General features: G+C 36.4%; 1 protein-coding gene across 1 annotated transcript; it reads left to right on the top strand.

Moving 5' to 3' along the window:
- The first annotated feature begins 1,256 nt into the window (after positions 1-1,256).
- Positions 1,257-12,197, top strand: nae1 (nedd8 activating enzyme E1 subunit 1). The gene is made up of 20 exons (XM_084107909.1): positions 1,257-1,386; positions 1,769-1,872; positions 1,973-2,033; positions 2,202-2,232; positions 2,321-2,392; positions 3,682-3,761; positions 3,938-4,047; positions 4,259-4,368; positions 4,479-4,541; positions 4,639-4,702; positions 4,797-4,888; positions 4,971-5,030; positions 7,356-7,489; positions 7,721-7,796; positions 7,896-7,935; positions 9,337-9,423; positions 9,603-9,695; positions 10,511-10,625; positions 11,011-11,060; positions 11,945-12,197. Exons 1-20 carry the CDS (start codon positions 1,337-1,339, stop codon positions 12,052-12,054), a joined length of 1,602 nt encoding a protein of 533 aa, XP_083964035.1. The 5' UTR covers positions 1,257-1,336; the 3' UTR covers positions 12,055-12,197.
- The last annotated feature ends 10,189 nt before the right edge of the window (positions 12,198-22,386 follow it).

Below are 22,386 nucleotides of genomic sequence, written 5' to 3'. Positions count from 1 at the left end.
TCTTCTGGTTCCTATCAGAGAAGGATTTGGTGTATACTTGTACATTGTTCCTAAATAAACAAAAACAAAAAAAAGATCAACTAAACCAGTTGCGTAATATTACATTGAAATTATACCAGTTTATACTTCATAGATTTAACTTAACTACAGTGTCTTATGGTGGGGTAAGTTAAAACGCTGGCTCAATTTACCCCACAGTGTTTGGCTCAATTTGCCCCATAGCTGCCATTTAACAAAACTAGCTAAGCTAAATTATTTGCATGGTTTTATACATAGCTAAATCACCAATATGGATCATAAATATGTTTAGACCTGAACAAATTTGCTTTGATGTAACAGCCATTACAGTTAACATTTTACTTTGACAAGCTATAAACAGTTTTTAAAGTAAATGGGTGCTTCCCTCTCCTCCCATGTGTCTTCACAGTCTGGCAGAAATGATGGGTAGTTCCAAAATATATGGTTACATAACAATAAATGTGTATAGTTGCCAAGATAAAGGTGGTGGGTCAACTTACCCACTGGCTCATCTTACCCCAATCCCCCACCCCCAATCTTATTTGCATCATGTAGCTTATCAATTCTACCAGACTGCTTCACAACAACATCCCATGAATCCTTGAAATCACAATATTACCCTCTTTCCTTATTTGTAAAGACAAACATTCCACATTCCATGAAACCACACAGTAAGATTAAATAGCAAGCTGCAACTAAAAGCAAGGAAATAAATAGGATATAAAAACAAAAAATGGAATGATAAATGGTATAAATCAAATGGAAAACTACTTGAATGATATAATGATTACAAATAGTTATAAAACACATAAGAAAATGAATAAAATAAACAAAACACAAATTTGCTCTCTTGAAGACAAACACACAGGTCGAAAAGTTCTTTTGACTGATGATGCTGACAGCTAGAGATTCAAGAGGAGCAGGAGTCATTGTGATTTTTGTTGTGATGTAGGCTGTTTTGTAAAATGACGTGGTGTGATTGACCCGAATGTCAGCATTAGTGAATTCATGTAAAGCCACCCTTTGTCAATCAGTCAAGTGATTCATCCTTTTCGCGTAGTTATGCACAAATCTAATTCTTGAAAAGAAAAGAAAAGAAAAGAAAAGAAAAGAAAAGAAAAGAAAAGAAAAGAAAAGAAAAGAAAAGAAAAAGAGCTTCGATATTCGTTCACATTTTAAGCAGCGCAATGGCTCCACCTCCTGCTCAAACGGAAGAAGAACATGTCTGTCTGCATCGAATCTGCGACTGTCGATCTGAAAATTGTGAAACAGCGGCGTGCCGGTAGGATCAAGCGGCCACGGACAGAAACAGAGGACCATGACAGACCTCAAAACGAGCAAAGAGCAGAAGTATGATCGACAGCTCAGGTATGTATATATATCAGCCTGTTTATTAAACCACAGAATAATGCAGTATACATGCACAGTGATTCCATTTCATCATTAGTTTTAGCCTTTCGTATTGCATGAACGTTGACATACATAGAGGCCCATTGGTCATGGCAAGAGCTTTAATCATGTCAGAGTTTCATCAGATTCATCATATTTTAATTCAATACTCTACTACAGCATAATCAGTCTAACTCCATAGCCTGGTAATAACATAGCTAAGCAGAAACCATTGATGTATTCATCAGCTTGACTGTTGTCTGTCTGTATACAGTATGTATTTCTCAGATGATGTTATTATAGCTATTCTTAAACATTAAACACCGGTTATTGAGTGTTGGTTATTATATGTTTGTATCAGGTTGTGGGGGGATCATGGGCAGGAAGCACTTGAAAATGCCCATGTGTGTCTCATCAACGCCACTGCATCCGGCACTGAAATCCTCAAGAACCTTGTCCTGCCAGGTATCAGTCTCTCACTCACTGTACACCTCAAATCATGACACTGGGGATCTGTATGGTTTGTTGTGTTAAGTTAACAGGATATTTTCTGTTTCCTTCTTAGGAATCGGAGCATTTACCATAGTCGATGGACACAAAGTCTCAGGGGAAGATGTTGGAAACAAGTACATTTATTGGCCTCATAATCATTCTCTTGGTTTCATAATAATCTCAAGTAGATTTTAAGTTTAAGAAATGCAGTGTGATGTACAGTATGGATAAATATACCAGATTGCACAGTGTAGAAAATGCTTCTGAAGAAGACATGGTCATGCTTTGATCTTTTTCTGCAGCTTTTTTCTCAGTAACAGCAGTATTGGGAAGGTAAGTAGATCTGTGTGGGTGTTTCAATTAAAAATACTTTACAAACCTAGTGTGACCTATTCTGAATGATGTTGTGTGTATTTTGCAGAACAGGGCTCAGGCTGCTACTGAACTGCTGCAGGAGCTCAACAGTGATGTGTCTGGAAACTTTGTGGAAGAGGTCAGTGTTAATGTCATAAAATGTATTTTGGTTTTACTACCAGTATTAAGACCAGGGGCCAGATGCATAAACATAGCCAATATGTTAAGACTAGTGTGACCAACTAGCAGTTAGTTAGGGGTAATCAGTCTTGCTTTTCGCTATCAAATTAGACCAATATATGTTTTTATGTAACTGACAGTCTTCTTGACAGTTATGAACAGTCTTAAAGAAACAAAAATGATGACTGACTTGTAGGACTGTAGTCTTAGCAGTTTAAGCAACCGGCACCAAAGTTAAATTTAGATATTTTTTTTTTATTAACAAAAATAAAAGTTTTTTTAATGACCTTTTTATTTTGTTGTTTTATATGTTTTATTACTTTTTCAATTTTCACTTTTTTTTCTTATCAAGAATATAGCCAGGGTAGCTGGCATGGCATTAAACTATAAACAGTCAATCAATCAATCAGTCAGTCAACTATCAGCATTATGATGTGTTAGGCCTAGTGTCTGCTATACACAACCAGTCAAAAGTTTGGACACACTTGCTCAAAACTATGAAATTGAAAGTATAGGAATTATGTAGTGACTGAAACAAATCAAAACAATCTTATTGTTCAAAGTTTCCACCCTTTGCCAATATTATAGCTTAAAATTATAATGTTAGTTTAAAAAAATCATTAACTGCCTTTCAAAAGTTTGGGGTCAATCGATCAATTATACTTTTATTCTGAAATTAATACTTCCATTCAGCAAGGATGCATTAAAATGATAAAAGGTGACAGTAAAAAACATTTATAATGTTACAAAAATTTTAATAAACGCTGTTCTTCTGAACTTTCTACCAGTCAAAGAAACCTGAATTTGTTTTACAAAAATAATAAGCAGCACAACTGTTTTCAGTATTGTTATTAATAAGAAATGTTTCTTGAGAACCAAATCAGCATATTAGAATGATTTCTGAAGGATCATGTGACACCAAAGACTGGATCATTAGAATAAAATATATTTTAAAATATATTAAAATAGAAAACAGTTATTTGACAATATGATTGCTTTACTGTATTTTTGGTCAAAAAAAAAAATACTTGGTGAGCATAAGGGACTTAATAATTTTGACCCTAAATGGTTTGAACAGTAATGTAAGTTGGTGCAATTTTTTTTTTTAAACTAATAGCGAGCATTTAATCGTAAGCCTTTATTTTAAAAGGGATTTAATATTGTGAGTGACATAAATTCAGTCAAGTGAGAGGTAGTGTGTCTTTTCGAGGTTTCATCTAAGTATATCTATTTTTTTATTATCTTCAGTGTCCCGATAAGCTTTTGGACAACGACCCTGAGTTTTTTCACAGATTTAGTCTGGTAATTGGCGTCCAGCTTCCAGAAAGGTATTACTAAAACACAAATCTGAATATATTGTGCCTTTATTATTAATTTTTTTTAAACGCATTACCAAACAGATATGTAAAAAAAATACATTATGCTAAAATTTGATGGGTTGTATTATGCTGTTTTTTCAAATCAGCTTATATTAACGTGTTATTTTTTATTTATTTATTGTCAGCACATGCTTGAGGCTGGCCACTGTGTTATGGGAGGCTGGTGTGCCGTTCCTTGTATGTAGAACATATGGACTCATTGGTTACATGAGGCTGATTGTAAAGGAGCACACAGGTAATAATCATAGTTTTTATATTTTATATAATAAGCAAAACGTGTTTTTATTGGCAATGCAATAGGATGTTTGACTTGTGGTCCGACAACTTGCTAGATGGACTAGTGAGTTTATGTACAATTCTTTCCTTTATGAAAGACTGTGAATAATGTTTGATGGACAGCGGCCTAAACCAGTCTTATTATACATAAAGACTTTCTCTCACTGTAGTGGTGGAGTCTCATCCAGATAATGCCTTAGAGGACCTGAGACTAGACCAGCCGTTCTCAGAGCTCAAACACCACGTAGAGTCCTATGACCTGGACAGCATGGAGAAGAAGGTCAGATTAAAGATGATGACAGAACGTTGTCTTTTTGTTTTATGTGACTGAATTTTTAAGGTGTGCATGTACTTAAAATTGATAGCAGTTTAATCTTTATTTTGTTTTAGGATCACAGTCATACACCATGGATTGTTGTGGTTGCCAAATACTTGGAAAAGTGGTATAGTGAGGTAATTTTTGACATACTCTTAAAAGCTTTCTGACCATGAGACCTCCTAAATGTCAGACATTTCGATTTATTTTATTTATTTTATGTTTTGGATCCAGCACAACTCTCAATTACCGAAGAATTATAAGGAGAAGGAAGCTTTTAGACAACTCATTAGAGAAGGTAATGTGTCATATCAGAGATTTGCCATGTTGCCATTTCATTTTCCTTTCAGCTCGGGTCTCGTTTGTTGAGGGTTTTTCTTTCCTTTTCTCAGGAATTCTAAAGAATGAGAACGGGACGCCTGAAGATGAAGAGAACTTTGAGGAGGCGATCAAGAATGTGAACACGGCTCTGAACCCCACCAAGGTGGAGCTCCTCACATTTGAAGAGTTAGAGTTTGTGTTCCTTACATTTGATTTGAATTGAGCTTTGTCCAACTCTGATGTAGGTCTCCAGTGCTACGGAGGACATTTTTAATGCTGAACAGTGTGAAAACATTACCTCACAGGTTAGTAGGAATATGCAAAACTACTCCTAAACTGCCTTTTTCCAACATTCGCATACGGTTGCTGCATTTGGCTCCTAGTGGTAATCGGAAATTTCAAATGAAGCAGCTGTTATCTTCCACTTATTCGCTGTGGTAAAATTTATGAATAATGAATGCATGAATATATCTAAACTAAATAAATGACCATCAATATGTTTGAAAGCAATACGTAGTTTGATTTCTAATGTTACCCTTATAAAATAAATATTCTGGACATAGTTATTTATAACTGCCCATTTTACAGAAATTGTTTTTAAAGAATAATGTTTTAGTGCAAAGTTGTTGGTAATTCTCACCTTGTTCTCATAGTTTTGATTAGAATACATCAGGTCAGGTCAGGCGGTTACATACGGTCTAGCGGCAAATGTTCAAATATTTTAATGCAATTAAAGCTCAAATCAGATATTAAAATTCTGTATGCATATACTATATGGTCAGAACACCATGCAGTTTTGCCCTTTACTGCACTTTTTTATTTTTCTGCTTATTTACCAATAGTAGCTAATGAATTCAGATGTCTCGTGCATTCATGGAAAATAACTTGCTTCCACATAGAAAAATAAGATAATTATGAATTTTTGTAATGTGGATACATTTTCTTTGATTTAAAAATGTTATCTGCCATGTAGATAATTTGTTTCATCACTTTTTTTCTAGTGCTGTCAAATCGATTAATCACAATTCTAACATAAAGAACATGTGTTTTATATATATATATATATATATATATATATATATATATATATATATATATATATATATACACACACTCACCTAAAGGATTATTATGAACACCTGTTCAATTTCTCATTAATGCAATTATCTAATCAACCAATCACATGGCAGTTGCTTCAATGCATTTAGGGGTGTGGTCCTGGTCAAGACAAACTCCTGAACTCCAAACTGAATGTCAGAATGGGAAAGAAAGGTGATTTAAGCAATTTTGAGGGTGGCATGGTTGTTGGTGCCAGGGCCGGTCTGAGTATTTCACAATCTGCTCAGTTACTGGGATTTTCACGCACAACCATTTCTAGGGTTTACAAAGAATGGCGTGAAAAGGGAAAAACATCCAGTATGCGGCAGTCCTGTGGGCGAAAATGTCTTGTTGATGCTAGAGGTCAGAGGAGAATGGGCCGACTGATTCAAGCTGATAGAAGAGCAACTTTGACTGAAATAACCACTCGTTACAACCGAGGTATGCAGCAAAGCATTTGTGAAGCCACAACACGCACAACCTTGAGGCAGATGGGCTACAACAGCAGAAGACCCCACCGGGTACCACTCATCTCCACTACAAACAGGAAAAAGAGGCTACAATTTGCACGAGCTCACCAAAATTGGACAGTTGAAGACTGGAAAAATGTTGCCTGGTCTGATGAGTCTTGATTTCTGTTGAGACATTCAGATGGTAGAGTCAGAATTTGGCGTAAACAGAATGAGAACATGGATCCATCATGCCTTGTTACCACTGTGCAGGCTGGTGGTGGTGGTGTAGGTGTAATGGTGTGGGGGATGTTTTCTTGGCACACTTTAGGCCCCTTAGTGCCAATTGGGCATCGTTTAAATGCCACGGCCTACCTGAGCATTGTTTCTGACCATGTCCATCCCTTTATGACCACCATGTACCCATCCTCTGATGGCTACTTCCAGCAGGATAATGCACCATGTCACAAAGCTCGAATCATTTCAAATTGGTTTCTTGAACATGACAATGAGTTCACTTTATGTGCATCCCACAAATCTCCATCAACTGCAAGATGCTATCCTATCAATATGGGCCAACATTTCTAAAGAATGCTTTCAGCACCTTGTTGAATCAATGCCACGTAGAATTAAGGCAGTTCTGAAGGCGAAAGGGGGTCAAACACAGTATTAGTATGGTGTTCCTAATAATCCTTTAGGTGAGTGTGTGTATATATATATATATATATATATATATCTATATATATATATATATATATATATATATATATATAATGTATATGTATGTGTGTGTGTGTGTATAGCACACAGATATATTATATAAACACAAACTTTTATGTTAGATGTTAGATGTTTTGACAGCACTTTGTGCCCCTTTCTGAAAATACGTAGTCACATGCTACCAACAACTGCAGCAGATCTCCTTATTTAAAGTGTAAATACATCCCCTTGTAAGGAAACATCAATCTGTTTTATGTGTGATTTTTTTTTCTTTATATATATATATATATATATATATATATATATATATATATATATATATATATAATATCAGTTTATGATCTTTAATTTGTCTTATGATAGAGCGCATCCTTCTGGGTGATGGCACATGGAGTGCAGGACTTTGTTCGGAACGAGGGGAACGGAAACCTCCCTGTGCGAGGAACCATCCCAGACATGATCGCTGATTCAGACAAATTCATCAAGTTACAAAACATGTAGGTATTCAGCTTTCAAATCAGAGTGAGTCAGGAAACTTCATTAGTAGTGATGTGTTGAAATTTAAAGTGAAATTTCCTGGGATTGTAAATTGACAAACAGTTGATACTGGTCAGGTGATTGCTATATCAGAGTAGAATCATGTGAAAATTATCTCTTGGCTTCAGATAAAATTTCCTACTGACTGTGTTTTTGGTAAAATGCCATTTGTTTGACGCTTTCAATTTCAGCTACAGAGACAAAGCCATGAAGGACACAGCAGTTGTGTCCAAACATGTTGAAACGCTTCTACAATCAGTTGGCAAGGTATTCGCATAATCAACATACCCTTGTGTAAAAACTTCAGTTTATCTCTTTTATTTGCACATTAACTCTAATGATCTGAACTATATGTTTATTCCAAAGACTCCAGAGAGCATCTCTGAACAGGAAATCAAACTCTTCTGTAAGTACAGAATGCACACTTCCATAATTTGCTCTCAGATGAGAACATTTTCAGTTTTGGGGCTTTGTCATGAAACTAGTATTCCAACATTAAAAGCTGGATGCCCAATGACTTTCTCCAGCTCAACAGTGATAAAACTGAAGTATGCCTTAAATTGAACAGTATAGTCCACATTTTCTGAAGAGACACAACTGCTTTTTACGCTGAACAGATTTAATTTAGGCTTTTATTCACATATGAACATTCATCAACTCACACATCAGTTATGATCAACAGAACCTCAAGCATGTTCTCTTGACGTGCGAGAACCAGTGAGGTTCATTCTGTTGTAATGCATCATATCTGAGCTTCCACCAATGAGGTTTGTTCTCGCACATCAAGCATGTTCCGTTAAGTTTGTTTATGTTCGCTGATCAATGTTTATATGTGAATAAAATTCTAAATTAGTGTTGTCAAAAGTACAGATTTCGGTACCAAGTTGTGACGCTTTGAGCACTGTTGAGCGGAATCGTAAACGCATCTGATTGATCATTGTGTTCATGCGCTCATCCGATATGTCTGTGATTGGCTACAATGATCAGCACTTCAAAATGGTAAATGGACTGCATTTATATAGCGCTTTCACAGACCTATGGCCACCAAAGCGCTTTACATAGCCTCACATTCACCCATTCACTCGCTCATTCATACACCGACGGCAGTGTCAGCCATGCAAGGCGCCATCCAGCTCGTCGGGAGCAGCTGGGGTTAGGTCTTGCTCATGGACACTTCAACACTTGGTCAAGTGGAACCGGGGATTGAACCACCAACCTTTCGGTTTGTAGACAACCTACATGAACCACTGAGCCACTGCCGCCCCACACACATGTTGTCCCGCTCAAAAACATGTTGTAACCAAGTCTGTACTGTTGACAACACTAGCCTAAATTCAATCTGTTCATATGAGGTGACCGCGTCTCTTCAGAAAATGTTGGACCGCTCAATTCATATGGATTCGTTTTGCGATCTCTTTATGAACCTTTTGAAGCGTCAAAGCGTAGATGCCAACGGAGGGACAGAAAGCTCTCAGATTTCATTCAAAGTATCTTCATAGAAGACAAACGAAAGGCTTACGGGTTTGGAACGGCATTAGTGTCATGAATTAATGACAGAATTTTCACTTTTGGGTGAACTATCCCTTTAAATGTGCTTCAGAAATAAAGTTTACTTTTACTAACACTGAAAAATCCCATGATCTACTGCATCATGTTTCCTATTCCATTAGTATGTTTGCATGCATGATGTTCATGGTTCCAGCAATTACTGTTTCCCTTTTTTGGGAATGCTAACGGGTTGCTTTCTTCACATATTATGAACTTCCTTGGGTAATCCCTATGATGTGTGGTGTTTTGTGTCCCACAGGTAAGAACGCAGCTTTCCTCCGTGTAGTGCGCTGCAGATCTCTGTCAGAAGAGTACAGTGTGGACACTTTCAATAAAGATGAAATCAGTATGTTTTCTCTATGGTTCTCCTCCTGACTATGGTTTATCTCAGTTTGTAAATGTTATGGTCACTGTACAGGATTGTTTAGATGGATTTACTAACATAGAATACGATGGTTTATTGTTGTGTACATCCATGCTTGGGTGTTGCTGTGTGTATTTAAGCAGTTGTTTCTGTCTCCATAGCATCCTGTATGGACAGCCTGGACAGTGAGATGGTTCTGTACCTCATGCTCCGCTCAGTCGATCGCTTCTATCAGCAACACTCACGTTACCCAGGTCAGAGGAGTTATCAAAACGGGCAAAAATAATTGGTCATTAAGAACATCTTAACCACAGCATGGTGTTTAAAATATCCCTCAAGCTTTTAAATCCCTCATTGTTTAAGTCCTCAAGCATTTTTGTATGATAAACTCTACCTGGATTTGTCATTATTATTATTTTTATTTTATTTTTTTGGGGGCGGACAGGGTACTATGGTACCATCATTTATTACTGTCATTCAGCAAGGCTGCATTAAATTGATCAAAAGTAACAGTAAAAACGTTTATAATGTTAAAAAGATTTCTAGTTCAAATAAATGTTGTTCTTTTGAAATTTCTATTTATCAAACAATCCTGAAAAATATATTGAAGTTTCCACAAAAATATTAAACTGATTTGAACATTGATAATAATAATGTAGTATCGTGAGCACTGAAAACTAGAGTAATAATGCTGAAGATCCAGCTTTGTCATCACAGGAATAAATTATATTTAAAAATATATTAAAATAGAAACCTGTTGTTTTAAATTGTAATCATATTTTAGAATATTTGTACTTTTTTATTTTTTTTACATATTTTTGATCAAATAAATTCAGCCTTGGTGAGCATACGAGACTTCTTTCAAAAACATTAAAATCGACCCCATACTTTTGAATGACAGTGTGTGTGTGTGTGTGTGTATACATTTATATTTCATTTTATATATATATATATATATATATATATATATATATATATATATATATATATATATATATATATATATATATATATATATATATATATGAACTCTGTTACTCTGATATTATAGAGTATAATATTTTCTCAGGTGTCTACAATTACCAGGTGGAGGAAGACATTAACAAACTCAAGCTGTGTGTAAACAGTCTTCTACAGGAGTACGGTCTGAACGTCAATGTGAAAGATGACTACGTCCATGAGTTGTAAGTTTAAGCTCTCAGAACTCTTTGGATTGAAGCAGTGCAAACTAAATATTTATATTAAAATTTGGTAAAACTTTATTTTACAGTGTCCTTGTTACATATGTTACATGTACTTACCATAGTAATAACAGTTAATTATGCATAATTATATGCAACTAAACATCAACCAAATCCTAATCCTACCCTAACCCTATAGTAAGTACATGTAGTTGCTTAATATTGCTCAGTACTTAAATATATAATTACTCTGTAACAATGACACCTTAAAATAAAGTGTAACCTAAAATTTGTTTTGTAATATTGATAATAAAAAGCACAAGTTCTCCTGGTCACTCTGTTTATAATCAAATGGTAACTGTGTAAATGTTATTTTCATATCTTTCAGCTGCCGTTATGGAGCTGCTGAGCCACACACTGTCGCAGCTTTCCTGGGAGGTGAGTGTTTATTTATGTATTCAGAAGCCTGCAAAACACTCCATCATACACTCATAATGCATACTGTGACATCCTCTACTATATGGATTTTATTGTATAAAGGCAGATCATATTCTTCTGTACTGCTGGCATTATTATATTCATTATTATATAACTGTCAGATAGCACTTAAAAAACTTAGCAAAAGCCAGGTGTAAATGCATCCAAGATGCATTGATCTTTTTTGAGTTCATTTCGTGATCGGATCAGCGGAACCACATTTGCAGGTGGTCAGGGATAAATTCTGACCACATTCAATGAAGATGTAAATGCTAATGTGTTTTCGTTATCCGTATTCAACTGCTTAAGTAGATAATCATTATCTGTCACTCACAGAGTGGATTGTAAATTTTCTGTCAGACTCTATTTATTTCCATCTGACATTGATGTGATTCATGAAATTCTTACCAAGCCATATCTGCTTTTTCTTTTCTGCTGTCACAGTCAGGAAAAAGACAAAAGACACTGTAGTCGTATGGTCTGGTCAACCGATTTTATTGAACAATAACCTATGAATTATTCATTTGAATCTCTAGTTGCTTTCCCCAAATCCAGGCTCATGTCTCTGTCTTTGTCTTTGTCCATTTGCATGGAAGCATTATTTTTACTTTTAATTCCTATTTAGCATCCTTTACTGACAGAATCTTTCTTAAATAGTGAACATAGAATTAGTCAATTACTGAAAACACTCGGTTAATCCAACCTTAAATGTATTATGTAAGTGACGTTTCCACTGCCATCTCAATCCAGTTACGTAGGAGCATTATTGCATATCTATAAACCATCCAGATATGAACGTGGTAATGCCATTTGTCAAGGTGCCCTTTGTCTGTCTTTTGTTGCAGGATCAGCGGCTCAAGAAGCCATCAAAATCATCACGCACCAGTTTGTACCTTTCAACAACACGTTCCTCTATAACGCCATGTCACAGACCTCTGCTACTTTTCAGCTGTAGATCAATCATCCCATATCTGTTTGTTCATTCCTCTATCAAAGTGTTGGCACTCAAGTTTGTTTATACTTGCTTTGATGAATGGTGTCGCTTATTGACACGACCAGAACTGATTCTGCACACTGAATAAACCGTGTATCTCCAAAGCTTTTGTATGTGTGCTCTTTTCACAACAGACTGAATGTCTCTCTTCACTGTCATACATGTACATACATTTGTTTCAGAAATGTCCTAACCAGCTGTTAGACCATTTTATAATTACAATGTCTCTCTTTCTGTAATCTCCCTGTGCACTCAGCCTTCATTGTTAGATATAAATGCGACATTTTGTAGAACTACTGTTTATATTTGTCATGTAATTTTTCTAAATATGTCCCAGCAGTGCTAAGCTCTAGTGTGGTGCGCTGCTGCTGTTTGTTTGAGTAGATTACAGTAGTTATTTCCTGTTGTAGGGTGGAGTGCTGTGTTTCTATGGCCGGTCTAAAAGCAGACTGCTGTCTGTGGTTTGCAGAGAATAGCTAGGTTTTCCTCACAGGGAGTCTAGACGCAGGAAAGGACACAATCAGTGGCATGTAAATGTATATTTTTACTCATTCCCAAGCCTCCAAGAATCTAAAACTTTCTGAATGATCTGGTTTACCCAGGAAAATGTTTAGGAAAAGTTATAGAAAAGTCAGGACACTCCCATCTGTGTGTTTTAAAGTCTAAATCCAGTGGAGGGCACCCTCCCTCTTTTTTTGGAGCACATTCTGACCCATGTTTTTCTTTTTTCTTTTTTGCACATTCCAATGTAGAGTGAATAATTCATAACTGCAGGCTCTCCTTAAATTGATTTGTTGAGGAGGACGATGTTAATAAGAAACCAAGCCACGTTGTTCAGTTTCCACTTAATTGTTTTCACAGAAGCGGAAATGTCTCCTCTCTCCTGACTAATATATAGATGACTGTGTTACGAAACTTTCCCTGTGACCCGTGAGGAGGATGGTGTAACTGGGCCGTGTTTATGAAGGATTGCTGGGCTCAGCCTGCAGCTTTAAGATTAGATTAGATTCAACTTTATTTTCTAACCCAATGTAAATTACCCCAAGGTGATTTACCCCTTCTAGACCAAAAGTGACATTGAAAGCATGACTACAACTAGCAGACTGAAACCATCTCATGGATCTCTTGTTTGGAAACACATATGTCCAATATCCATATTGTTCCCCTCATGTGCACGGTTTGGGCTTTTTTGGCAAAATATTCAGTTGGGATCATACTTGGCAGTGTTATTTACATTACAGTATGTATTAATATATTAAATTAGCTTTTATTTTTAGATTGTCAGTTTTCATTCTAATTTTAGTTTAAGTTTTAGTCATTTCAGTAGTTATATATAAATCTATAAAAATGTATTGTTGTAATCACAACTTAAAATTATGTATTATAATAACTTTCCTGGATTTAATTAGTTGAGATTACTAAAATATCCAAGTTGTCACTTAATACACATTTCAAGTATATATATATATATATATATACTTGAAATGTGTATTAAGTGACAACTTGGATATTTTAGTAATCTCAACTAATTAAATCCAGATATATTATATATATATATATATATTATATATATATATATATATATATATATATATATATAGTATCTGGAGCAAGATGTAGTATACTATTTTTTTCTATAAAAGTATAGAAATTATTAGTTGAATTATTATTAGTCTATAACTACCAATAAGATTAGCAGAGACAGTAAATATGTATTGGGTTGCAAGCTAACAAATGTAAAACAGAAAACATAGCACAAACAGTCACACTTATTATTTGCTGATTTCCTTTTTTGATGGGATAAAAATAAAAACCGTTATATGATTGAATATAAATACCATTAATGGTTGAAGATCACTATGTAAATCTTCACAGTGCCTACAGTTTGGATCTTTCAATGTCATTCAATATTTCTGGTTCACAACTGTTGTTTCTTCAAGTTGCTCACAAACTCCAGTTTTTTTTAGTCTTTACCATCTACAATTACAAAATCAAGACACAGGTTAAAAGCAATAATATAAGCAGATCTGTTGTTTTTTGCTTTATTTGGTCAACTATACTGAACATCTACCAAGCTAGAAAAAGGACAAGAAAAATATGCAAAAAAAAAAAAAGAATAAATAAATAAAATGCGAACAACATGTATGTGCTTGTAATTCAGACTCCAAACACATATTGATTTAGCAGATTCATAACCAATCCTTAACCGCTCCTTCAAAGGCCACACTCCAATGCAAACGGCTTGTGCTATAGTCAGTCTGTGGACGCAGGGAAAACTACCAAAGCAGTTGTGCACTTCAAAAGGAAGAGACTCCAGTGAACAAAATATATGAGTGAGCAAGAATGATTTGTTCACGTGAAAGATTCATTTAACTCAGAGATTCATTTATGAACCATGTTTTAAAACATCTGCTGAATAACCCATTATCCTTTAATGCAGTTTCTCTCACCCTGGTCCTGGAGAACCCTCAACACTGCACGTTTTACACTAATATAGCACAGTTCCTAACAGCTAACAGATATGCTGGCCTTAACAGACACCACTAGTACACACACAGATCTACTAGTAATAGAGAAGCATATAGTGCATGTAACATATAGGGCTCTAATTGACTTACAGCTGCTCATATCATGTGTTGTTTACTTTTAAATGATCCTCATCATTCTATGTCAGTCCAGCAGCATATGTTGATTTTTGAAATTAACACAACTGTCCCTGAAGCCTTGAAGTCTTCTCTCACAGCTCCACAATTTGCTAAGCCAATTTGGAAAGTTATTCTTGATTGATCATGGAGCAGCGTTGCCCAAGAAGAACCAGGGCTCTTTCCACACACCAGAGGGGGTTCTCTTCCACTCCAGACTCCTGTGAGCTTTCACATCTGGCAGCTGTGATCGGGTTGGATCACACTTACAGCTGTATCTCTGCGGTCTCTTTAGTGCACGCGTGTCACCAGGAAGAGCCCGTCTCCATCCATGGCTCCAGTGTGCAGGGCTACCAGGACATTTACCGTTCTGTGGCGGAGCCCATGATGAAGACTCGCTGTGGTCGGCACCGTCCCTACAGTCTTGAGCTGTGCCTGACGGTCAAGCAGCTGTGGGAGATACTCAACTGCCCTTCACTGGTGGAGACGGAGCAGCCCGATGGACGTGTCCTCGTCACTGAGAGCTTCTCCACACCCAGCAGAAGAAGCTTCGCTCCAAAAAAATCCATGTGGACATCAAGCCCCTGAAGAGCCCCTGCCCGAGGAACCCCGAAGAAAGAAGCCCAGACACTGAGACATCACAGTGTCACATGGAGGCTGGAGTATTGCACAACGGGGCCTACGTATGTAAATACTGCACATTGCTGTGTGATTGTCAGTACGTTGATATGCGGTTCCTAGGTTGTTCTGAGTGGTTTTTAGCTTTTTGCTTCGTGGTTGTCAGGAAGTTTTGGGTGGTTTCTTGTGCGTTGACATGCGTTTGCCAAGTGTTTCTGCATTGCGTTGTTGTTAACCTGTTTCATGCAGTTGCTGGACTTCATCCATTGCTACGTGGTTGTTGTGATGTTTTCAGTAGTTGGTTGATATGCGGTTGCTTTTAAGCAGTTAGGTTAGGGTAGGTTAGGGTCCCTCACAAGGTTTGCAGCTTGATGTGCTGTGAGGGCTTGTGTGCATCAGTGATGCTGAGAGCTACACCACTGTACTTCACAACTACTGCTAGGGTCACCCATAGTGGACAGGTCTCAGCTGAGATGCCAGACGAAGACAAACCACCTGATTATGGACAGCAGCAGATGCTCCTGGCAGAAGACCACAGTCTTGTGACGATGACAACAGCAGAATTACGTGAATGGAAGAAAACTCAGATAATGTGTGGAAGTCATCGATGGATCGGTGGAAGCAACCGTTCGGACGGCACAAGGTAATGCAGAATGGTTTAATATTAGCAAAGGTGTATAACAAGGCTGCAATCTTTCCTCAGCATTTTTGTAAAAGCGTTCAGCCAGTCACATCACACTGCTAATTATATTATATTATAATTTATTAAACGCTTGCATACCTGTGATAAATATCAAATAAATGTATGTATTTGTTTATATGATCACATAAATACAGGCAAGCAGTGAAAATGATTAAATTACAACAATTGCAATTTATAACAGGCAAACACTATCACAGTAATTTGAACTTTGTAAACCGAGGCTTAACAAAACTGAGTCTATAACATGCTTTGTGCATCAATAATCAAAACGTGCATTATAAACATAAAAACTAGCTGCGAGTTGATTAAAATAATTAATCACGTTTAATCGCAGATTATGAAAGTGCTGCCTGAAATCTGAATCTCTGTATGCACCTTTGTACCTGTCAAAAAAAAAAATTGTTTATTATTTATTATTATTATTATAATGATATATTAGTCAAGTTCATGTTATGTTTTAATATATATATATATATATATATATATATATATATATATATATACAATTGGGATCGTAGATATAAGGGGATCATACACCCACCACAAAAGATATTTTGAAAATGTTTATTTTTGACTGGACTATCCCTTTAATGTCAGTAAGGTTGATTTCCTTCAGGCCATGTTTAAAGAGTGGTCACATAATATAGACCTGTAATCAGTTTTCAAGGTTGTGATCTACCACTTATGAATAGACTGTCCAATGAATAGGTTGTTAAAGAGATTAGAAGGGGTATCTTGAGTGTAGAAAGAAACTTGTCTATGTGTGTAGAAATCATCAGTGAGGGAAACATCTAACAGCAGATTGTAGAGCATCACTTACCTGTCATTACTGATGTCAATGGCTGGTACAGAATGACCGAAGAAAACAGCCATCTAGATGGACAGAGAAAGACACTTCAGACTGCATATAAATGCATATGCACTTTTACATCTATGTGTATATGCAGCAACTCATCTGAATACTCAAACTTTTCGAGTCCTGAAGCGATTTACAGCCTGACAGACGTATACAGCTACCCTGGAAATCCAGAGTTCTCGCGAGAGCACAAGGTGAATTTGCTCAGGGAGTTTACTCTGGCGTTGAGTAATGATGCTCATTAAATATGCCCTTGAATCCGAGCTGCACCAATCACATCGGGTTATCTGATATAGGCGGGCCAGAGGCGAGCTAAACAGAAGATGACAGCGCTGTGATGTCGAAGTCATTAGTAAACATTGCAAGATGGCTATGGATGAACACCAGTTGTTTGAAACGGCTTTGACCGCTACAATGAACGAGTTAGACTTGGCTTTTTATCTAAAAGAGAAACAGAAGACGGCGCTCAAATCGTTCCTTTGTAAGAAGTGCGTTTTTGCTGTTTTGCCGACCGGATATGGCAAGAGTCTAATCTACCAGTTAGCTCTGCTGGTAGCTAAGGTATGGGGCTTGTTGTGATTGGTCGTAGTGTTATCCAATTGCGTGCAGTGAGATATTCAAACGCATGCTTGGTGCCGTCCCTCGAGCTGGTCAAGTTTCATTAGTTGAAGACAGACCATTAATCTTTCAGATTTAGGTCTGGATTTCCAGGCTTGTATACAGCTACTATGATTTGAATTTTAATCGACAATATTTAGCCTATAGAGAAATTTTTACTCCTCTTCTAAAAACATTGTCAGGGCAATAATTATATCTTGCAGTGTATTTATGTCGTCATATTTTCATCTACGTTTAAATTAAAAATGTTAAGGCTACTTATCGTTTCATACATCGTTTCATATTTTTTGCTCTTGGTCGCTAAATTCAAAAAAGCATTCAACAAACATTTTCGTCAGTGGCTAGGCCTACTGAAAGTATTTGCAAATCAGTCAAAAAGACAAATGTCTTCGTATGGCTTTAATGATAGAAACAACTACAATCCCATGAAGCATTGCGAATAACAATCGAAAAACTATTGATTTAAAGTTGCTTGTGTATTCAGAAACAACATATTTTACATGTAGTGCAAAATATCCATCTATGTACACATTTTTTGATAAATAATGTGGATTGATGGCTTCAATAAAAACATAGGCCATATAGCTAAGTCTTATACAACCTCGTAGCTCACAGCAGGTCTGTCTTTAAAGCTAATAATGTATAATTAAAATTAAATTCTAATTTTATTAAAATATTTGGTTTTGGATATTAAACTTGGGTAAATTCTGCATGAAGCCTTTTTTTTTTTTACTGCAGAATTATATTGCAGATAATAATAAGTCTCTCACATTTAGCTATAGACTATGATACAAATTTGAAATAGATGTAATTACATGCAAGTATTTTTTAAATATATAACATACAATGTAAAAACATGTAGCCTATACACAATAAACGCATTGTATCAAATGAGTAATTTAAATGTTACATTTAATATAAAAATGTGTTTTTATAATGTGCTTTTGTCATTTATATGTCAGTTTTTTTTATCAGGATTATATTTTGTTCTGCTTAGTTTCATTGTGGTTTGGTTTGGTTCTGTTCCGTCTTTGTTCCCTGAATTTATATGTTGACCTAGTCACCTCCCTAGCTTCCTAGGTCATGAATCAGTACATTGTGTCCACAAATTTGGGCACTGGTAAGGACAGCAAGGACCCTGCACTACACACTGGGACACTGTTGACTCTATTTCCGGATACAACATCACTACTGGTATTTATGAACAACAGCATAACTGATTTATTTCTGACATTATGTTTTAATGTTAAAGTACATTATGATAAATACTTTGCTTGTTACAACATGTTTACACTGAAAAAAAGTACATTTATTTATTTTAGTTCCACTTGCAGGCCGCACTGGATCGATAAACATTAAGATGTTTAGTAGCCTATCACATAAAATATTTTATATTTATAAAATATAGTGTCTTTCTGAAACTAAAATCCTGCTGTAGTATGGATGAAGGTTTCTCCTGATGATTCTCCTGTCTTAAATGTGTAAAGAATAAGGTCTGGAGTTCAGTGTGTCGTGCAGCTGTGTCAACATGTCCAAAGAACCATGTAGAGCAAACCAAATGTGGTTTTAATTACCATAATGCATTATATATGCAATAGTTAGTTAACTAGGTTTTTTAATGTCCTGGCCCCCATACCAATGATCACCAAGCCAGAGCTGGGTGGGGATAATACTCCCGTCCATGGAGGCCTATTCCATGCCGACCGTGGCCCCCACTACAGCGCCGCTGCCAATTCCAGTGGTCCCAAGTCCAAGTTATCCCTTTGTCCACAGCTCTGCCTTTGATGGCAACCGCCCTCCTGTGTGTTTGGGCCACACACACTCCTCCCGAGGTGGCGGCGACTGCTACAGCTCCTCCTGAGGCAGCAGGACCTGCTGGTGAAAACTTTGCACTGGCTCACCATTGCTCCACGATCCTGGCCCACCACTGCTCAACAGAGCAGGCTTGCCATTGCTCTACGGTCGGGAGCCGCCACTACTCCAAGGTCCAGGTCCTCCACCATGCCATGATCCAGGACCACTTCCACTGGACGGGCCTGGCCCTCCATCCCTCCCCCTGGACCACCTGCGCTCCACCACCCTCTTGAACTTTGAACATTTTTGGGTTTTGATGTTTTGTCTGGGCGTCTGGAGCCGCCCATAGAGGGGGGTGGGTATGTCACGGTTGGTTTTGGGTTTTGTTTGCGTTCATGTCTTTTATTTTGTAATCTATGCTCTTAGTTATGCTTCCTGTTTGTCATGTGCTTCCCTTGCTCCTCATGTATCTTGCAATCATGTGCTCATGTCTTGAGCTTTCCCTGTATGTGTCATGTTTTGATTGGCTGTTTTGGTCATGTGTCCATAGTTTTTATTGGTTCCTTGTCTTATGTGTCATGTTTTGATTGGCTCATTGTGTTCAGGTGTTTCTTTTTTGGCCATTAGTCTTGTGTGTGTCTATATAGATGGGTTTCTTGTATACAAACAATACTGGATGCACGCGCATTCAGGGGGCAAAACCGCTAAAAGGTGTTATGCCGAGTTCTGCATGCACCTTATGGTAGGTAACAGTCATTTATGCTGAGAAAAGAGGTGGATGCAAATCTCTGCAGGTAGCCAACAACATCTGTTCTGCCGAATTATTATCACCATTAATGAACCCCACAAATAATATTATATTGTTTACGTTTTTAAACAGTACTTGGAGGTGCATGCAATTCTTGGCATGTAACGTTATGCAGAACTCGGCATAACACCTGTAGAAGATTGTAACGTTAATAAACCATTGTAATTAACGTAGATTTCGCATTGTTTATAAATTCTTACAATCTGTATGGATCTGTTTGTTTGCGTTTCATTTGCATATTAATATAACATTATGTAAAACGTTTGCTAACAATAGTTGACTAGTAAGCTACGTTATAACATTAGTCATCAGGTCTCTGAATGAAACTGTCCAACTAAGTTTGCTAATCATAAATACCTGACATTCTCTATGAATTTATGTGTGACCATGAGGAAATGGCTAGCATCAATTACTTTGGAAGTCTAGGTAGCGTCAATTATAATTGTGAGACATTACCAGATCCCTACACTATTTCAGACCACGAATGGATCACAGATATGTCCAAGTGGATATGAAAAATACAGAATAAAAGGTTCATATTATAATAACTAAATATTACGTTGATAGTGTATTCAGGTTATTAATATTAATGTTCTTTTGTTTTTATTTTAAATGTTTTAATTATTAATATCAATGTACATAAAATGTACATATTAAATATAATATTTGACTGCTACATTAAATTATTGACTTATTCTAAAAAAGAAAAATGTCATAAAATATTATATGTACGTTTGATATTGTATTTGATTATTAATATGATAGAATAAAATGTCCATATTATATGGAATAAGTATTATATTAATAATATTTATTTTAATAATGTATTCAAATTATTCATATTAATGTTTTTTATTATTTTTATTTCAAATGTTTTAATTATTAACATTAATGTAAATTAAATGAATATATGAAATAGAATGCTACATTAAATTATAGACAATTAATTAATATAATAATTAATTTATTTGATTACTAATTTGATATATAAATTTGATATATAGCCTATTTGTGTTTGATTATTAAAGCTGCCGTTGACAATTTTTTTTTATCATATTCAGTGAAATCGATACTATAATCCGACAGAACAACATAAATAAAGTGGTTTTAGAAAAAACCCAGAGCTTCTAACTCCACCTGGGGCCTGTACCATGAAGCCGGATTAGGTGGCTAGCCAGCTATGTTTCAGCTTAGTTTCCACCAACCCTGGTGCTGAGTCCCAATTCGCCTACTTATACTACGACCTAAAAGTATGTACTTTTTTTGTGAGGAAAAAGTACATACTTTTGAGTGTGTAGCAAAAGAGTATGCACGTTCTGGGACATACTTCGATGACGTCATGCAACGTGAACTTGAACGTGGTTGCCTAGTTACGCACACCGCGACTGTTAACAAAACATTTTACATTTCATTCATTCATATCCAATATAATTTTATTTACTATTCCCATCTTTTTTTCCTCATCGTTTTTTTCCACAATACATTTACAATGTGTTCTACCAAATTGAGGAGTGAAGCAGGGCGTCGTCGTAGATTAACCAAACGCAGGTCGTTTGTGAGGCGGCTGGTTCTGACGTTCATGTGCAATCGTGTGCAATGTGTGTAACAAAAGCTACTTATTTTCTGAGTTAAAATATTTAAAGTTTATAGTATAACTATTGTTTAACATATTTTAAACTTAATTTCATCATTATGTATAATACTCAAAAATACCCCGATGAAAATGAACCATGCTTTTACTATAGTAAAAGTGTAGTAACCATGTGTCTTTTAGTTGGACTGATAAAGTTAACATTTGTACAGCCACAGTATTACAACAAATAAGTCAGTGTGGTTAAATTTAGGGTTAAACATTTGAATTCTTACACTTAAAAACTGAGGGCGCATCTCCGCTGCTGCGTCCTGTCATGTTTACATCATCACCACCATCACCACAAAGCTCCTCCCTCCCGCACGCAATGGGTTGTGGGCAATATTAGCCGTTAGAGTGTGCATTGATCTGCACTTCGAATTCTAACCGGAAATAGTAGACCATCCGGGTATCTTGGGAATACTCATTTCAACATACTACGATTTGGGACGTACTAATTCTAGTTTCGCATACTATTTAGGACGGATAGTATGCGAATTGGGACTCAGCACGGGTTTTAGGTACTATCAGAGCCCGTCTACGGAGAGCCTGCCCACTCCCTATTAAGCTCTATTGTACCGAATTTTGGTTGTAGTACCACCATAGTTCCACTGGGGGCGATCG

Source organism: Abramis brama (assembly GCF_963993115.1).
Source record: "Abramis brama genome assembly, chromosome: 3".
Lineage (NCBI taxonomy): Eukaryota > Metazoa > Chordata > Actinopteri > Cypriniformes > Leuciscidae > Abramis > Abramis brama.
The sequence above is the reverse complement of the archived record's forward strand: the minus strand, read 5'-3'. Positions and strand labels throughout refer to the sequence as shown.

What these genes read in the sequence shown, in the direction of transcription:
- nae1 (XM_084107909.1), top strand. Translation starts at nt 1,337, where the DNA reads ATGACAGACCTCAAAACGAGCAAAGAGCAGAAGTATGATCGACAGCTC. An exon ending in CGGCTCTGAACCCCACCAAG is followed by an intron (nt 4,889 to 4,970) that starts GTGGAGCTCCTC and finishes ACTCTGATGTAG; the next exon opens with GTCTCCAGTGCTACGGAGGA. An exon ending in TTCATCAAGTTACAAAACAT is followed by an intron (nt 7,490 to 7,720) that starts GTAGGTATTCAG and finishes TTTCAATTTCAG; the next exon opens with CTACAGAGACAAAGCCATGA.